Below are 18,225 nucleotides of genomic sequence, written 5' to 3'. Positions count from 1 at the left end.
TATAGTCATAAAGACTTATTGGGAATAATATCAATCAGATATTGCTTATTTTTTTCAGTTATCAATTGGGAATAACACTATAGCAGTGTTGATAGTAATACAAAGTGTGCTTTTGAAGTTAAAATTACGTGTGAAGTTATATTTCTCTGGTGCCTTATCAGTACTCAATACAACAGAGCTCTTTCTGATTGTGTTGTTTTAGACGAGCAGTCCTTAGACAACTTCTACTAGTCATTTTATTAGTAGATTATCCTCTTCCAGCTCTGTATAACCCTTGTTGGGTTATAAGTTCTACACCGCATAGTTGGATGAGCTTTTTAGCTTGAGCATCTGTCCTATTATAGCCTGGTGGGTTCCATAGACTGTGGTGCAAGTTTGAGTCTGTAGAGATGAGGGAGGGGATCCCACGCTGGAAGTTGGAGCGTAACCATCTTTCTAGGACAGCGAGGCCACGCAGAGCGTTTGGAGGGTTATACCACGAGATTATCCGGAGTTGAGGAGAGCGAGAATGAGGTTTCATGATGTCGACTGCAAGCAAGATATCAGACATGCTCGGTAAGATTGAGATTTGAGAGGACTGGATTAACTTGGAGATATAAAGGACCACTCTGGGTCTTTCGTCCCATGAGCTAGGTTGATAATCATATGCTGAGATCAAATGCCACGCTTCGTGTGTTGGAAAAGATAGGTTGAGAGTGTTGAACCAAGGCTCCTGTAGGGCCAGGATCGTGTATTGAGTCTGGGTGAGTGCTTCAAGAGTGATATGTTGAGATTTTTGGCAGTTGAAATGGAGAATTGAGAAGTCGTTCGTTTGAGGAGATGATTCGGGGGTAGTGCGTTCTGGTGTTGTATCTTCGTTAAAAGGTGCAGGGTTTGGTGTTTCAAGTAAGTTTCTATAACTCATCATCGATAATTACTTGATCGTTAATCTGGTATTGTGTTTTCCTTAGAGGACAGTTGAGGCTTTTTGGGGAGTGGGCGTATGTGGGAGAGAATCTATCGACCTGTTTGTTAGTTCTTTGTAAGTCAAAACTTACACAGCGAGCACAATTTTGGTCAACATCATTATTGGCGCAGTCTTTTGTGTTGTGGGAATCACCACATTTTGCGCAATGCGGTTTGAATTTGCAAGTATTGTGAGTGTGATACAAGTCAAGACAATTGAAACACATCATTGGTCCTTGTACATAGGCTTTGCTTTTTAATCTATTACAATCGATGAATAGACCACCTTTCTCTAATTTTTGAGCGATAGCTTTATCTACTAAGTTTAAGACAATGGTACCATGAGACTTCTTCGTGTCCAACGGGTTTTTGATCCATCTTGCTGAGTGAAGGACTTCAAGAGGTAGTTCATTCTGTTCGCTTAGTCTAATCAGGAAGCTAGTATCTTTAACATCGAGTTCAGCCGGTACGTAGTTGAACAGAATAGGATATCGAGTTTGATTTGTTTCAAAGTCTTTATGAGCTAATTTCGTCCATCTGTGTTTGTTTTCTAAGAGCCAGTTTTTGATGAGTCTATTTTCCATGTACATAATGATGTCACCTGATTTCATGAGTGATGCGCTTTTGATTCTGACCGGTTTATCATTTATATGTGCATTGATTGATGCTAATGCTTCGTTGATCTTGTTAACAATTGCTAAGTTTGACATTCCTTTGAACGGTTCCATCCCTGGTCCTTTATGCATAATCAATGAGGCAACCTTGAATTGATTGATTTCCGAGTTTTTAGGTGGCGGTTTAGGAGCTTGAGTTGTGTTCCTGATTGATTTGGGGTAAGGGTTCTTCCACGCGGTCTGGTTTGATGAAGGGGCTTGAGGGGCTATAGTTTCGTTGGAGCTGGACGAGGGACGATTTGTCTTAAGTACTCGGATTTCTTCTCGTAATTCTTTGATCGTGTTGTTGAGTTCTTTGATTGTCGTTTCAAAACCGTTCATCATTTTGATCATGATTTGAATTAGACCGTTGTTCGATTGGGAGTTTTCTGAGGCCATAGATCTAAGTTCGCTCATCATAGAATCCGATTCGTTCGATCGTTGGATGTTCGGGTTTTTCGAGGGAGGGCTCGAATCGCCTTCACCGATGTCCGGTGGACGCTTTTGGGGCATACTAGCGAGGGGTTGATTAAGGATAAAGGGGTTGATCGGTTGAAAACTTCGTTGGTCTTTGGATAGCTGAGAGATGGATATATCTCTGCCAGAGACTCCAGAGCAGGGATGCAGGAATGAGTACCGAGTATGAGTATATACTCAACTGATACTCACTTTGTATGGGTTTACAGGGCCAAAAATAGGCAAAAATACTCAGTATACTCAATAATACTCACTTTACTGAGTAAACTCATACTCACTCCTGCATCCCTGCTCCAGAGGATGGGACGTTATGGTTTTTGGCCCGCGTGCTTTCACAATCACTACCCGGTCGCCTTTTCGACCCATTCCCGTATATTTACACGTACCGACTCATTCCTTCACTCCATGACAATTTCCAAATGCCACCGCTGTATGTATTCCTGTACAAATGAATTCAGGCAGCCACTGGCCAGACAGTCTCGGCTCCGTCAGTTATGTACGTATCAGCAGGAGCCAAATCAGAAGTGGATGAAGAGTTTCTTTTATGTTGGTGCGAATAAGATTCCAACCTTTTTACTTTGAATTGTGTTAGTTGTGTTGCACGGGGAACCTGCACAAGATGATTTCATCGAAAACTATCAGACCTTCGCAAAAATTCAATTCTCGACCTTTCATCTCTCGTTCTAATTCCTCACAGACCGTTCCCACAATATCACTTCGCCATCGACACCCCCGTCTCCGTCGCAGGCGAGTTTGCACAGCCGTCATTCTCATATGCGTCTCTTGCATCGTCATCATATGCATCACATTCTACCATTTGAAAACGACTCGGAATTATCGATCCTATGATGCACTGCTTCGATCAAACTGGAGAAAATTAAGGTCGCCCGACGGACGATGGTCACCGGACCAAGGAGCTCTCCAACATGAGTTTCGAACAGAGGCCGGGCTTCGCTACCCATCTGACGTTTATCCGGCCCTTATGAACCCATATCGAAGGGCTAATGCTACTTTTGTTGCTCTGGTACGGAGCTCAGAAAGAGAATCTATGATGCAAAGTATGCGGTCGATTGAGGATCGAGTCAATCGCAAGTTCGGTGTGCGCTTTTGTTACTCACTTCGACCGAGTCTCTTAACCCGCTCATGGACGCAAAAGAATACTCATCGCCTTCCGCCCGATTGTCGCTCAATAGTATCCATGGGTCTTCCTGAATGAAGAAGAATTCACCGAAGACTTTAAAGCAGGCGTGAAGTCTATGACTCGTTCACAAGTCTATTTCGGACTCATCCCAAAGGAAGATTGGGGTTATCCCTCTTTTATTGATCAAGAACGAGCGAATCGGACAAGAACACAGATGGGTAAAAATGGAATCGTCTACGGACAAAGCGAGAGTTACCGTCATATGTGTCGATATCAATCGGGGTGAGCTCACAGTATACATTCAATCATCATTGGGGTTGAGTATTTCAACTCAGCACATCGCCGGTTTAGCTTCTTTTTTAGGCACCCTTTAATGCTCAACTTCAATTATTATTGGCGAGTGGAGCCATCAGTTGAGCTTTTCTGTGATCAAGATTACGATCCATTTGTTTTTGTAAGTTTGTGCGCATCTCGTGACTCGTTACTCCATCCAGGCTACATCGGATTTAAGGAGTCAATTCTGATCAATCTGGTCGTTCTTTTGTTATCTTATGCAAAATGAAAACCAAATATCAGATGGAATCAAATCAAAAAGTATACTCATTTGTTCTCTCATTGTACGAATATCGGGCCACACTTCCAACTCTCTGGAATGTCACTCGAGAATTTGTCACGTCGAACCCTTCCTCACTAGCACCTGATAATTCATTAGGCTTCTTAGTGGATCAACTAGAAAAAGGAATGGATGCAGAATATAACCTATGTCACTTTTGGTCCAATTTCGAAATTGGTGATCTACGATTTTGGCGCTCTCAAACCTATCTTGATTTCTTCAATCATCTTGATCGAAAAGGAGGGTTTTACTACGAAAGATGGGGAGACGCGCCTGTTCATTCAATCGCTGCATCTTTATTTTTATCTACTTCGCAAATCCATCAATGGGATGATATTGCTTACTATCATCCTCCTTTCACTCATTGTCCCACTAATCTACAAAAGCATCACGTTAATGGTAAATGTTATTGTGATCCAAAAGATAACTTTGACAGCTTACCTTATAGTTGTACACCACGATGGTGGAAAATCAGCGGGTAAGTTAGTTCCTGAGCAAACTCACTTCTGTCTTGAGTTTATACTTCCATTCGTTTTCATCGGGGCTCATCTGTTGCTTTTTCTCATCAGGAACCCAAATAAAAGTTGAACTCCTTCAAGTTTGACAAAAACTCGAGAACTAGTTTTGATAGGTTCTTGGCCTACTGTTACTTGATTATAGAAACACCGTCTAGAATATGTATCTCAAAAGTAGAGTGACCTTTGTCGTTCAACATTGTCTACGTTCAAATTTCATCTCATATTTTGTAAACGGCTTTCTTCCTTGATTATATCTCAGCTTTCTCTTGAATCTAATACCCTTGGGCCTCAGACCTCCTGATAATCTCATACACCTGGAACATTTTGTAGTGATATGTACACATGTTATCACATCTACTTAATTAGTAACTTGACCACTTTGCATTTGATCTCCAAGTCCACATTACAGGGTTCTCAAAGCATGATTGGGCTTCTCTTGTCAGATATCCGACGAGAAGAGATATTGGTATCATCCAAAAACACGTTTGTCTATCTTGATGGGGGGCTCCGATTTCTATAAGGTATCTCAAAATTAGTATCCAACTTGAAGTCCATACTTTTGCTACAAGAATCAAGTCAATGTCTGCCAGCATGTCACACGTGTGATATCTAAGATTTGACCTAACTCATGTGTGATATCTGAATTTTAGTCAAGGTGACGTGTCATATGTGTATGTAGGGTTTTGTTCTTTTAGTTAGCCGTGGTTTTGGTTTTTGACTTGAGTTTTGTCCTCGAGTAAAGTACATTCAATTTCTTCCTCTTGCCCGATCTCCCCCTTGGTAACCCCTTTGTCAACTCCCCCACTTCCTCTTCGATCTGATCGTTTCCACATTTCCAACACCGTCTCATCTCCTACAACTAGCTTACCACACACAAACATACAATGTCATCTCCTGGAAGGCGACTTTACATCGGTCTGTTCTTCAAATTCTCCCTTGCTGGCTCTTCACCTCGCTGATCGGATCGCATCTCAGGCCGTATACCGCAAGAAGCAACTCGCACAGATATCGAGAAGTACTTTGGCCGGTATGGCACTCTCCTCGATGTCAGAATCATGGCTGGTTTTGGATTTTTGGAGTATGATCAGGTTCGTGACGCTGAAGATGCAGTCCACGACTTGAATGGACGAGAGTTTATGGGTGATAGGTAAGCAGTCTTCTATTCTTTGATACCTGTGATATGGTTTTAAATTGTCTTTCTTCTTGATCAGACTTATTGTCGAGTTCGCGAAAGCCCCTCGCGGTGGTCGCGAGATGTATGGAGGAGGAGGTGGTGGGAGTTATGGTGGAGGTGGCGGACCCCGTCGCAGCGGGTTCCGATTGATCGTTAAAGGAATTTCGCATGAGACCAGCTGGCAGGTACGACACCTGCTCTTCGACCGGAATCTAACTTGAACCTCCGCAATTCGGCTTGGGGCTGTCTTATCGTCTTTTCTCGCTCTCTTGGCCTGGGCCTTTTGGATGTCTCGGCCTTCTACCGTTACCATGTGCTTGGGGCGACCCAGGCGCTCTGTGGCCCATTCTGTGACTCGAGATACTCACTCCCAGTGGCCCGGCCGTTTGTCTCACCCTCTGCCATAATGTCTTCCGTCTTATTCTGGAGGTGTTGGTTGCGCCCGATTTATCCTCGCTCTTCCATCCACGTTGCTCGCCCATCCTCTGGTTTCATGGCCTCCCCAAAGGACGTCCCTCCATTCCCCATATGGCCAAGGCCGACTGAAGCCTCAAGTATCCTTAGGCGCTGCTTCGTGGCCATATCGTTCCAACTGACCTGCGGCCAAGCATTCAGTTGTAGTCTTTCTACTGGTCTTTCTCAAAGGGTCGTTTCAAACTCTCAGTGACTTGATTACCGGATTGCTTTTGGCGCATATACCTCTGGATACATCTTATGGCCCGTCCGTTTGTCTCCCAAGGATGCCCGAGTTCAAATATTGGCCCCAGGATAGGAACGTGATATATACTGAAGCCTGGTGGGACACCTAAGTGGCGGGATCTAAAATGGCCAACGAGGTTGATTTCTTTGCAATACATCAGGACGTGCACGGATCAGCCTCAGTATATTCAGTAGCTCTTCTGGTTCGGCCTCCGTATTGCAGTCTGAACTGCGACGTGGACTCGTATACGGCGGTCTACAATGCCAATCTGCCGCCTTCAGTCCCCTCTCCGCCTCCTTCCGTTTTCCGTTGCTACCATGGTATCCTAGGAGAAAGTAACCTGGCCTATCCTCTCTTCTCTGTTGCATTCCCGAAATAACACAGGATCTCAAAGACTTTGCCAGACAGGCTGGTAATGTCATTCGTGCTGATGTTGACCGCAACATGCCTGGAGAAGGGTTCGTTTTTTTCAACGTCATACCAATTTTTCGCCGTTCTGATACCCAGCTGCTCTTCTCCCGCACTCATAGTTTAATCGAATACTCATCGCAAGATGACGCTGATAACGCTTTGCGCAAACTTGATGGAACAGACCTCAAGGGCATGGTAGTGACGTTGTTTGAAGATGTGAGTTTATGTCTGCTGCATCTTTCGTCGTCTTATGTACTGAACCTAGTTCTTTGATGGACTAAACAGCGACCAGGAGGTGGTCGTCGTGATCGCTCTCGATCGCCCAGCTACCGTGACCGGGGTGACCGAGGTGATCGCGGTGATCGGGATCGCCGAGGTGGGTACGATCGGGAGCGCCGTCGAAGTCCGCCTTCCCGTGATGAACGGGAACGAGATCGCGACCGTGGTTATGGCCGAAAGGACAGGGATCGCTCCAGAGATAGATCCAGGGAACGATCTGCCCGCCGCGAGGTCTGGTGACTAATTGAATATCTTCTAAATCATCACATCGCACATTGCATCATCATCGCTTTCCATAATCTTTTTGAAAGGATAGTGGAGATGGAAGCGGAGAAGATGATCAACAGTGTCAGATGTATGACAAGTCTTCTATATCTGATTCAATATCTGTTTTACTTCGTTTCCTTGTTGATATAGACGGTGGATGAACCTGAAAAAGCTGCGCCTTGATGTCTGAATCGAGGCACGGGCATCAAAAGAGACCAACAAGAGTCTTGTCAAAACAAGTCGACCGACTATCTGCTCTATAGCCATCGACAAAAATTAGACGTATTTCATTCTTAAAACAAAACCTTTGTGTGCACCTTGTTGTTGAATCCTACTTTGTCCGGGATTGTTCAAGAAATTGTGGATAAATCTCAACTAATTTTCTCTCTTTGTTCACTTTGTATGTGCCAATGCGATATCAGTTGAGGCAGCTTTTCATATTTACTTACAGTGATTGCCTGCTCATTGAATTAGATCCAATGCTCAGATAGGATCAACAACAAATCATCACTTCAAGTGACTGCCAATTGGCTCCTGGTTCAACATGACCACCGTTTCATCCCGTGCAACTGATGTGGCAGAGTTTTCTGGGAAAGTTTGACTTTGCATGCCACACGACAATGGCACAAGGACTAGGTCCATCCCAGCTTCATTGATCCCACCTTCACCCTCACTCACTGCTGGGGATACACAACTTTGTGATCTGCCATATGATATATCTCTCGACTTGTTTGCGCGTTGATCACATGACATATTGTCATTTCCAACTGCCTTAAACAGGGTTGAGCTGTGATGCTGTGATGGGGGAGGAGTCAAATTCAATAGACAACATTACTAGATATACCTCTCCAATGCTATAGGTGAATCACATGAACAAGTCCAATTACTCTATGAGGTGTTCAGAATAGTTGAAGCAAGTTTGTCAAAAAAATAGAGAAAGTTTTGATTTGTTTTGGAACAAACAACAAACTCATGTGAAATAATCCAAAAATGGTGGTAAGATCATGCTCTTCCACTGAGCAGAATGTAATGGCAAGGTAGATCTATCAATATTGAATTCACACAAAAATTCACAATATGTGGTCTGTTTTCCATCAGTCATTGGGAGCAAGCCGGAGCAAGCACAATGAAGGATACTGGGAAGGGTGATATGTATGAGGTTTCAGAACACCAGTGAAGTTTAAAGCTTCCCTGGAGCAAATGCAACAAAGAAAATTGTCAAGGGTCCAGTGATATACAGCTATTTTTGACGTGAAATTATCTTTAGTTTTGTAAATTGATCAGAACCTTGAAATGGATTGGTGCTCTAATAGGTGCTGATGAAGTGGATATATTGTACTCTTTTTGATTTGCGATCCAGAAGGAGAAGTTGGCAACTGAGTTGATATGAAATGTGCTGGTCAACGGTGGCTCGCTAAGCTAAGCTAAGGGTTTTCGCCACCTTGGCTTAGCTTAGCTAGAAACCGCTAAGGGCAATTCCGCTAACGCTAAGCTTAGCGGAAAACCGCTAAAGCTAAGGCATTAGCTTAACGCACAAAAAAATGACCCGCTAAGCTAGGGTCATTAGCTTAGCGAGAATTTGAGCGCTAAACCGCTAATTAGCGGCTTAGCGGTAACATTTAGGTGAAGCATACGATAATATGTATTTATAAAGAAAGACTTAGTTTTAAAAAAAAGAAACAATAGCATTATTTTATTATACCCTTTGCCAAATTCTTTGCTAGCACGCTGGCTACAAGCATCCATTCACCCAACAATTCCACCTTTTCACAAAGCCACAAGAGGCTACCAACGTTCCTCTCAATATTTTGAGGAGCTAATCAACCTCGATTGGTTGAGCATACATCAGCAGCAGCTGAAAAGGACCTCTCTACAGCAGCAGAGGAAGCCGGGACCGCAAGGTAGTCACGAGCCATTGATGCAAGGACCGGATATTGGTGTTCATGGTCCTAAAACACATCATGAAACAGATTAGCATGTGTTCAGGAAACAGGCAAAAATAGGAACTCACTTTCCACCATTGTAATATGCATTCAGGATCAATATCCTGATCACCTTCGCCCTTTTTGAGGACGGGTATCAAAGGATGTTCACCTGCCAGATATCTCTTCAGCTCATCTACTCGCTCAGTCTGTAGATCACTGCTGAAGAGTTGGTATACAGAGGACACCTTGCTGCTTGAGATCGATGTGCTGGGTTTGAGTATGCGTTGAGAATCAAGGTCGGTATGCTGAGTCTTGCAAATATTGAAAGCTACAGTGAATCTTGCAAGAGTATCGACAGAAAGCGCATCTTCAGCACCAAATGTTTTCTCGAAGAATCGATGTCAAAACAAGGGGTTTAGAATTGTCGCAAAGACCAGAGCTTCACACTTGAGCGCCTCATTCCAATACTTATCCAACCAGACTACCATTTCCGAGATCATAGGGTATAGCGGGTCATCTTCGTCTAAAGAGGTTTTTCGCGCCTTGAGGGATTCCAGGAGAACATAGTACTCGGGAATGACAATTGATCCGTTTGGACTGTCCTCCTCAAATCGTTTGGTAAGTAGAAGGAAAGGCTGATTGAGAAGAAAAAGGAATCATCAGATATTGTATGTAATTTGAGTGTAAGTCAGATTACTTACCAAAAGCTCTTGATTGAGCGCATTGATGTCTTCCCAATCACCACCATCGAACGTAATACCACGGAAATATGCCACTTTCTTCACATCGGTACCTCGGCGCCTGTTGGTGGAGTGGTATTTTGCTAAATCCTCGCTTAGAATCTGATCAATTACCTAAATACAGAGTGGAGTGAGATTGGAGTGAAGGTTAGATAATTTGGTTTGATTATCTCTAGACATCAAACACTAATCAACTCACCTCACGTGCTTCATATGCTCGTGATTGTCGATCATGATCAGCATTCCATCTTATACCATATCCAGCAACCAACGGGCGCACAGATAGGCCTTTGGCCTTCATGTGGCGCTCAAACACTCGTCTCCAAGACGCACTTCGGGTCATACGGCAACACACTGTGAGACACTTTAAAAACCAAAAAATACATTGAGATTATAGAACGAAAATATATAAATCAGGAAAAGAGAGAAATGAAATCAACTCACGTTTTTGTAAAGATCAGCCATTGTGTTCCTTGTGGCACCACCTTTGTGGTTTGATTGAATTGATTCTCGCAGACGGCGTGTTTCTTCATCTTCTTCTTGATTGCCACCTTCTGATCCCTCTTCTGAGTCACTATGAGGTGTCTCCTCAGGAAGCTCGTCAGGATCGTGGTCCGGTGAATCGTGTTCCGCGTCGTCATCGTGTTCAATGGGTCTATCACCTAAGGCTTCTTCTTCATTATCTTCCTCTTCGATGACAGGCATGATATCTACCACAGGAAACCGGCCTAATACTTTCTCCTTGTTAGCCGAATTTGCTGGAGCGTTGATCCCTAAAGCAGCCAGACCATGCTTCACAACAAGCCCGAGCTTGTGGCACGCACAGAAGTGGTGCATGGTCTTCGGATCCCACGTGTAATTGGTTAGCCATTTGGCGGTTGGCTTAACTAATTGCTTATTGATCACAGTAAGGCTTTCGCATTCGGAAGGCTGTTGGGAGGGTGAGTTGTGGAAATCGCTATTGGCTGCCGAAGGAACTTGAGAGCTTGAGGCATCTGAACAAGACTGTAGCTGAGAATGAATTTCTCGGGACATCGTGCGGTTATTCATGCCTGAGTCAGTAACCTGAGCAAGCATGTGATACAATAACGATGGATGTCAGTCAAATATAACTTTAATATACAAACAAAATAATGAAAGAAACTTATCTTTTGATATAGGTTGTCCTTCTTTAGAATGGTCACGATTGGCTCCGCCAACCATTTACCGTGATGATGCCATGCCACGGTCTTCAACGTAAGATGACGTATCTTGAATTCCCAATTCTGAGTGATGTAAGCAACCGATACACCACTAAAGGCGTGCGCGTTACCCTTTGTTGTCCAGACATCTTGGATCAATGTAAACTGACTATCGAGATTCTGATCAAGGAAAGTATAATAGTCAGTTTTGATCCAAGACAAAGCCATTTTATTAAAGAAAAGAAGAAATACCTGTAGCTCAGTACGGACCGAGTCACGAAGAGAAACATATAAGTGTTTGGCTTCGTCAGCCATCCACTTTCGCTTATATATGCGAACCCCAGGCCGCGCATAATCGAAGGCAGCACGTAAAGCCGGGTCTTCAATCCGTTTCCAAGGTAATGCTTGCCGAACAAGCCAAAGACAGAGTAACCTGTTCATTATGCTGATGTCGTAATGGGCTTTTGACTGCTCGATGCCGAAGGATGTGAGTGTGGATTGAGATTTTTTCTTTGCAACCGCTTTAAGTTCAGCTACTGTTGGTGGAAGATTGGCGCCAGCTGCGATAGCACGGTCTCGTCCAGGGCATGAAGACATTCCCTTTTTGGCTTGAGGATTTCCATCTCGATGGACCTTGAGGTTTGCTCGAGGATTGCTACTGCTGACACGGATATCCACCTTTCCACACCAAAGACAAGTGTGATTCAGGTGTTTACAAGTCGGGTCCTTTGATTCCTGTAATATAACTTGATCAGAACTGAGTTGGATTGTTGTTGAAAAGATAGATAGAATACAACTCACCTCTTCCTTTGTACGATATGCTTCAGAATAATAATCGAGCACATCGTCATGACCATCGGTGTCCTTCTTTTTCTTGTTAGTTCGGGTTGATTTGATTCATTCAATCTCGCTATCAGAATTCTGGCCAAGAGCAGCACGATCCATCGCATCGGGCTGCCAAAATGAAATGCATCAGTTTCAACTATCTCTTTCAAGACTATGAAGTATCATCATCTAACCTCGGTGACATTGGCGGCTTTAGTCTTCTTGCGTGTTGGTTTTTTCTTTCGTGAACTCTTCTTCTCAGTAACATTCTGGCTTTCAGTCTCACTATCATCTAATACGACATGTTTCCGTTTTGGAGGTGGAGGCTGAGCTTGAATTGATATAGCGGCGGATCGACGTGAATCAGATGATGGAATTATCATATTCGGGGCTCTTCGAGGGGTGATGATGCGACTAGTTCTTTGAGGGAGGACACTAGAAGACTTGTCTTCGTTCCCACCTGTGTTGGCATTGTTGTCTGTAGGTTGTTGTTGTGGAGTTGGAGTGACATCTCGAGTATGGGTAGTTGATTCGCCGGGTTCATCGTCCATGATTGGTCGATGAAGATGAGTTGGAGAGAGTTGGGATTGGTGGTGGAAGGAGGTTGCGATCGGAGGTTGACTCGTGGGAAGGTCAAGATGTATACGGTATGTGTATACATCTTGTATAAAAGACCTAACAGACCAGGTATCGGGCCAAAAACAAGGCCCGACACCCGGGTTGACCCAGCCACAGCAGGGCTGGCTCCTCGGGCTACCCAGTGCCGCTAAAGCCGCTAAGTTAGCGGCTTTGGCCTTCCTGAAGGCCTTAGCTTAGCGGTACATACAACCGCTAAGCTAATTAGCTTAGCGCTGGCCCGCTAATGAAAATTCATGGGCCCCTTAGCTTAGCTGGCGCGCGCTAAGGTTTTTCCGCTAGCTTAGCGCAAAAAAATTGCTAAGCTAAGGCACCGCTAAGCGCTAACTTAGCTTAGCCGAGCCACCGTTGTGCTGGTAATCAGTCAAAGGTCTACTATGAAATAACAGTCATCTAAAGAGATTGATGAACGGAGATCAAATGTGTTTGGCGAGATATAATTTTATCTCCAATGAATCCAAGTAAGGTCTTTGATGTCATCAAGGTTGATGGACCACCTAAATCTGATGATGGACAATGGACTGCTCGTAAGGATTTATTGATACCATTTATTTTGCAATCACGTGAGATAGATCAAATAGAAGATTCATGAAAAGATCCAAGGAATAAGATTGTCATGAGTCTCTAGCTCATTGACATCAGGCATGACCAACTAACTGCAGTTTTGAGTTTATTGTCAAAGGAATCAAGTTTTAAAGGAAGATTCAATCAAGTCCAGAACAAACATTGCATACAGATAATGAGTCTCCATCTGCTATGTAGCAGTTTACCATCACATAAATGATCACAACAAGATTGCTGAGCTATAGTTGACGCGAGTAGATCAAGATCCAAAATTACTGATGGAAAATGAATCAGATTCATACAGCCATTCCGGATTTGCTTGTCGCAATCTTTTGAAAAAAGAAAGTTAGCAAACTCTTAACCTAACTCAAATTTCAAATGGCCTATGGGTTTATAGCATCACCCACAAATCACTATGAAGAGCATTAGTATTACCAATTGCAAATTGATTCCAGAACCAGTTTTCATTCAATATGCCCTTTGTCCACTACGATACTCAGATCAAGAGCCGCCATGCCGAGAAAAAGATATCCGGAGTTTCACTGGCTGATGCCAATCGTGAACTGATGACCAACGTCTGTAAGCGCTCAACTCAGCGATGGCAAAAGATTTTACTCGAAACTGGTTCTGTGATCCGAGACAAAGCAACCTACCTACGCACTGGCCCACCTTATGCATTGAATGAACACGATCTTCAACTGATATTTGAAATCCTTGAAGAAGACTCGACCCTGATGTTGGATGAGATCAGCGACATCTTGGAGGACCTCACTGAGAAAAAGCCATGCATTTCAACCTTACAATCCACCATCACCAAACGGCTTAACTATAGCTTGAAGAAAGGTCAAACTGTTGATCCTCGGCAGTCCGAAGAGCAACGAGCCGAGTATGCTAGAAGGGTTGCTAACCTGCCTTCCCAGTACTTAGTTTTCCTCGGTGAGTGCAGTTTATTTTATGTCAATGTCTTCTTCAGCTGACCCCTCTCTTTAGACGAGGTTGGCGTGAATGAACGTGATGTCGTTTGCACTCACCTTCGGGCACCAGTGGGTCAACGTGGACATCGTCTTCGTCGGAAACGTGAAGGAGAGCACTGGACTCTGTGTGGTGCAATCTGCGAGCAAGGATTTCTAGCTGGAGCTGTTGTTGAGGTCGGATTTGATCGGGAAGGTTTTGAAACCTTCCTGGAGTTCGTATTGGTGAGTACTTTACAACTTCATCTATTCTCTATCTATACTATAACGAGCTGATCATATTTTGACTCAGCTTCCCCGAATGAATAGATACCCCGATATCAACTCAGTCCTCATGATGGACAATGCGCCTATCCACAAGCAAGGCAACATTGAAAACCTGTGCTGGAACGCTGGTGTTCTTCTTGTCTATCTGCCCACCTTCTCGCCTGACAAGAATCCGATTGAAAAAGCCTGGTGGGTTATGAAGGCCTTCTTAATACGCTCAGGTGATTTTAAACGGGCCTTGGATAAAGGAAGATGTCTCTTGAAGACATGCAGCGAGTTATTCACTGCTGAAATAATGACTTCTCTAATCCGAGGAGGAGGCCATCAGCCTGCTTAAGATTGCTGGTTCTTTTCTATCTTACTTCTTTCTGTGTTTTAGCTTTCTACTCCACTGATTAAATACAATCGATAATTCACAGACTATTACAAAGTCAAAAGAAGTTTGCTTGCATCTTCTGACAAATGAGCCAAAACCAAAACAGAGTATAATGGGCTCGATCTGATTAAGATCAGATGCATATTAAGCATCAATCAAATTACCAATGCTCATCCAGTCGATCTGCTCAAGATCATCAAATTCATCAAATTCATCAAATGAAAGATGAGTGTCAATTGTACTGTAGAACAGAGACCAGCTCTACAGTACACTTGTGAAAGCGAGTCTGTCTCCTCGGCTTCAATTGATCAAGATCGAATGGCGAGATTGAATGGCTAATGATATTTAATCATCCATCCACTTTATCGTATTTTTACAAGTGCTTCACTCACCACTACTCACTGATGCTCATGATCTCAACTCACATTCATCAATTGTTCAATTGATTCAGATTTAATCCAAGAATGAATGAAAATTGACTGAATAGAGACCAGTTCTCTCTCATAAGCAAACACAAAATCATCACATTCCTATACATTCCATTAAACAGATAGACTTTATATCATCCTAACAATTTGAAATGTGATGTCAATTGATGAATATGATTCGATCCGTGTATAAATCGATCGAGAACAATTCACATCGATAAGATCTGAAATTCACATCGATAAGATAAAAAATGAGATAAAATGATGATTGATGCCATCTTGATGAACTTTGATGGATTTTGATCGATTGATTTTGAAAACCATCGAGTGGTTTGATATGATTCGATCCGCGTATAGATCGATCGAGAAAAGTTCACATCGATAAGATTCGAAAAGATGAGATCGAATGATGATTTTTGAAATCCATCCAGTGGTTTGATTGTTAACAAATGGATCGAGAATGATTCAGATCAAGGAAATTGAATAAGATAAACATTGATTTTTTGATCCGCTGAGAACAATCAGTTTCAAGTGGATTGGATGATTAAGTGGTTCAGCTGAGCTCAAGCCTGACGAGACTTTAGGTCCTGGCGATACTGTGAAGCCTTCGTTGACAAACGGACCGCAGGTCCGTGCCCTATCCCTTGGGATTTGAGAAAATCGATCGAGTTTTCGGCAGAGAAAAATTCATCGAATTCGATTATTTGAAGTTTTTTCAGAACATCTCGGGTAGTGCCATCGTTTTCTGGGATGCGGCAGAAGGTGAGGTAGTCTTCGAAATCCGGATAGGGTTGTGGAGCTGGAGATGTTGATCGTGATTGGGCAGGAACACTTGAAGGCAAAGTGAGAGAGTCTGCTGGAATCCCGGTTGGCTTGCCTGACTTCAGTACCCACTCGAATCCAGGTAGTCCCACTGGTGGTCGGAACAGGGTCACACCGGGTTTGCCAGCAGCCTGATGACAAGAAATCAGAGCATAGCAATGAGTGACGCATAAATGGGAGGTATTTCTATGGACTTACAATTAACTCGGCCCAAACATCCAACATTGGGTATGTGAGTCTCATCATGAACTTGGGTCTTTCGGGATCATAGCAGGTCATCCCCTCACGATGGCCCGCATGACCACTATTTCCATAGCGGGTCTGGAGCGCTGTGCGTATCTTGGTTAAATCAGCCTGTAGATTGATTGCATTCAAGGCCAGCTCGCGAGCCCTTTCGGGATTGGCTCCAGGATTATCTGCCAGCATGAGACGATCAAAAGAATTTGCCTGAAATGCGCCAGGGGTATGAGTGTGGTGGAGGGTATGGGGAGCGGACCCAGCAAGAGATGAACACTCACATTTTGTACGGCACGATTCTTCCTTGGCTTGGCATTCTCGTCAATCATTGTAGCAGTAACTCCCATTGATTTCCCTCGATTTTCAGAAACCACCACTTTGAAGCGTTCAAAATCAACATCCTTGCCAATGTTTTGTTGACGACCCTTCGGAAAGCTTGGATTATTAGTAACCCAGCCAAAATAATTAATGGTGCCTTTAAGATCAGCCTCTTTAAACAAATCTCTACAGCCCAAATGAAATCCCTCGGCCAAGTCAGCAACTGCGTCTTTGAACTCCTGAAGGTTCAAAATGGCTAGGTCAATTCTGACTGAAGTCAGACCAGTTTGTTGACAGACTGAAGTGGGCCGAACTCCCCTGCGTTGATCTGCTACGCTGATGTGTTGGGATTTGAATGCAGTCATCTTGAATTCAAACAAAGTCCCAGCATGCATTGGTCCTGAAACAAGTGGTCTATTAGGTGAGGCACTTCGTCGCATGGCCACCAAAGACGACACCGGTCGTCCACGAGCCCTAAAGCAAGGGCAAAATAGTACACGTGATCAGTTCACTTAGTGACAGCCTCAAGGGAGACTAAAGAGCTGCAGGTGTGCTAGGGTGTGCTTACTGCATGGCTAGTTGAACTGATGAGGGCATGCTTCAGGTGTACAGCTGTTGAATTGTACAGTTGGTGAAGTAGACAGCGGTTGAATGGTTGCTGCTCAGTGCTGGTTGCTCAAAGCGGAAGGTGGCTGAAACTTTACAAAAGTCTATTCATCAAAGGTGTATGGGTTTTAGGATAATCTGATGTATAATCTTTGAGATTTTACAGCCAAATTCAAGGTTTTATCTGGTAAAAGACTTAGGTTTCAAGTTTTCAAATTTTCTTTTTTCAAAAGATTGCGACAAGCAAATCCGGAATGGCTGTATGTGTATGGATGATCTCAAGCTGGAAATAATCTATTCCAATTCTTTCGGTCATACACAATCAAATAACAAAGAAAACAGGGAAATGTAAGGGGTTTTCTCTTTCCGAAGATGGGGAAGGAGAATAGAACTGGTACGATGATGATTGCCATCTGTGAGTGATAGCCGAACTCACGTTGCGAGTCTTTGGTTGGGGATCAATGTCATGTGATTTGGACAGTGATATACGGACGTCCTGTCTCTTTCATCAATTGTAAGTCTCCCTCTGCCATTTATCTCTCCAATCGCCCTCACACCGCGGGAATCAATGGGTTCGAAACCCGATTGGAGAAAGTTGCGGTGACAGGGTCCGCAACTTGCTTCAATCGCTAATTGCGTTCGCAATGCGTTCACAATTGGTTCGCTGTACATCATCGATACCGTCACGGTTGCGAGCTATCAGGCTTTGTGCCGTGTTTCAACCTTGTTCAATTTACCTCTTTATAAGATATTGGAGCCTCGTTTTAAGATCAGACACGGCAAGCATTGTCTCTTTTGAACAGGTGACAAAACTTCTCAGGAGTACTAACCACAGATAAGTACCCTTTAGAGGGAGTATGTGCCGGGGTCCTAAGCGAATCATTTCTTTCAAAACAATGTTCAATCACACCGGATACATCTTCTGGCACAATGTATCGAGACCATTCGGCTTTGAATGTGCTCTCTCGAGGGCGTACAGCGAACCAATTGCGAACCAATTGCGAACGCAATTAGCGATTGGAGAAAGTTGCGGACGCAATTAGCGATTGGAGAAAGTTGCGGACCCTGTCACCGCAACTTTCTCCAATTGAGTTTCAGACCGATTGATTCCCGCGGTGTCATCGAGCTTCAAGTCTTTCGTTTATATTTCG

At 43.7% G+C, this 18,225-nt stretch overlaps 4 protein-coding genes across 4 annotated transcripts; 3 read left to right on the top strand and 1 right to left on the bottom strand.

Annotated features, from left to right (window-relative positions):
* Window positions 1-3,030: 3,030 nt before the first annotated feature.
* MELLADRAFT_26063 (family 15 glycosyltransferase) lies at window positions 3,031-4,299 on the top strand (the record flags this gene model as incomplete). Its single annotated transcript, XM_007417610.1, has 4 exons — window positions 3,031-3,174; window positions 3,269-3,498; window positions 3,568-3,670; window positions 3,793-4,299. Coding segments are annotated over 4 exons (984 nt in total), but the record flags the coding sequence as incomplete, so codon positions are not given.
* An 842-nt stretch (window positions 4,300-5,141) lies between these two features.
* On the top strand, window positions 5,142-7,752 carry MELLADRAFT_79554 (uncharacterized protein; the record flags this gene model as incomplete). The annotated part of the gene is made up of 7 exons (XM_007417631.1): window positions 5,142-5,262; window positions 5,323-5,494; window positions 5,559-5,706; window positions 6,606-6,679; window positions 6,752-6,848; window positions 6,918-7,142; window positions 7,329-7,752. 7 exons carry the CDS (start codon window positions 5,232-5,234, stop codon window positions 7,359-7,361), a joined length of 780 nt encoding a protein of 259 aa, XP_007417693.1.
* A 5,770-nt stretch (window positions 7,753-13,522) lies between these two features.
* Window positions 13,523-15,002, top strand: MELLADRAFT_113045 (uncharacterized protein; the record flags this gene model as incomplete). Its single annotated transcript, XM_007417667.1, has 3 exons — window positions 13,523-13,985; window positions 14,040-14,216; window positions 14,911-15,002. 3 exons carry the CDS (start codon window positions 13,523-13,525, stop codon window positions 15,000-15,002), a joined length of 732 nt encoding a protein of 243 aa, XP_007417729.1.
* A 652-nt stretch (window positions 15,003-15,654) lies between these two features.
* Window positions 15,655-17,065, bottom strand: MELLADRAFT_113044 (uncharacterized protein; the record flags this gene model as incomplete). The annotated part of the gene is made up of 4 exons (XM_007417649.1): window positions 15,655-16,044; window positions 16,112-16,360; window positions 16,432-16,942; window positions 17,037-17,065. 4 exons carry the CDS (start codon window positions 17,063-17,065, stop codon window positions 15,655-15,657), a joined length of 1,179 nt encoding a protein of 392 aa, XP_007417711.1.
* Between the last annotated feature and the right edge of the window lie 1,160 nt (window positions 17,066-18,225).

Source organism: Melampsora larici-populina (assembly GCF_000204055.1).
Source record: "Melampsora larici-populina 98AG31 unplaced genomic scaffold MELLAscaffold_76, whole genome shotgun sequence".
In the NCBI taxonomy this organism is placed as follows: domain Eukaryota; kingdom Fungi; phylum Basidiomycota; class Pucciniomycetes; order Pucciniales; family Melampsoraceae; genus Melampsora; species Melampsora laricis-populina.
The sequence above is the reverse complement of the archived record's forward strand: the minus strand, read 5'-3'. Positions and strand labels throughout refer to the sequence as shown.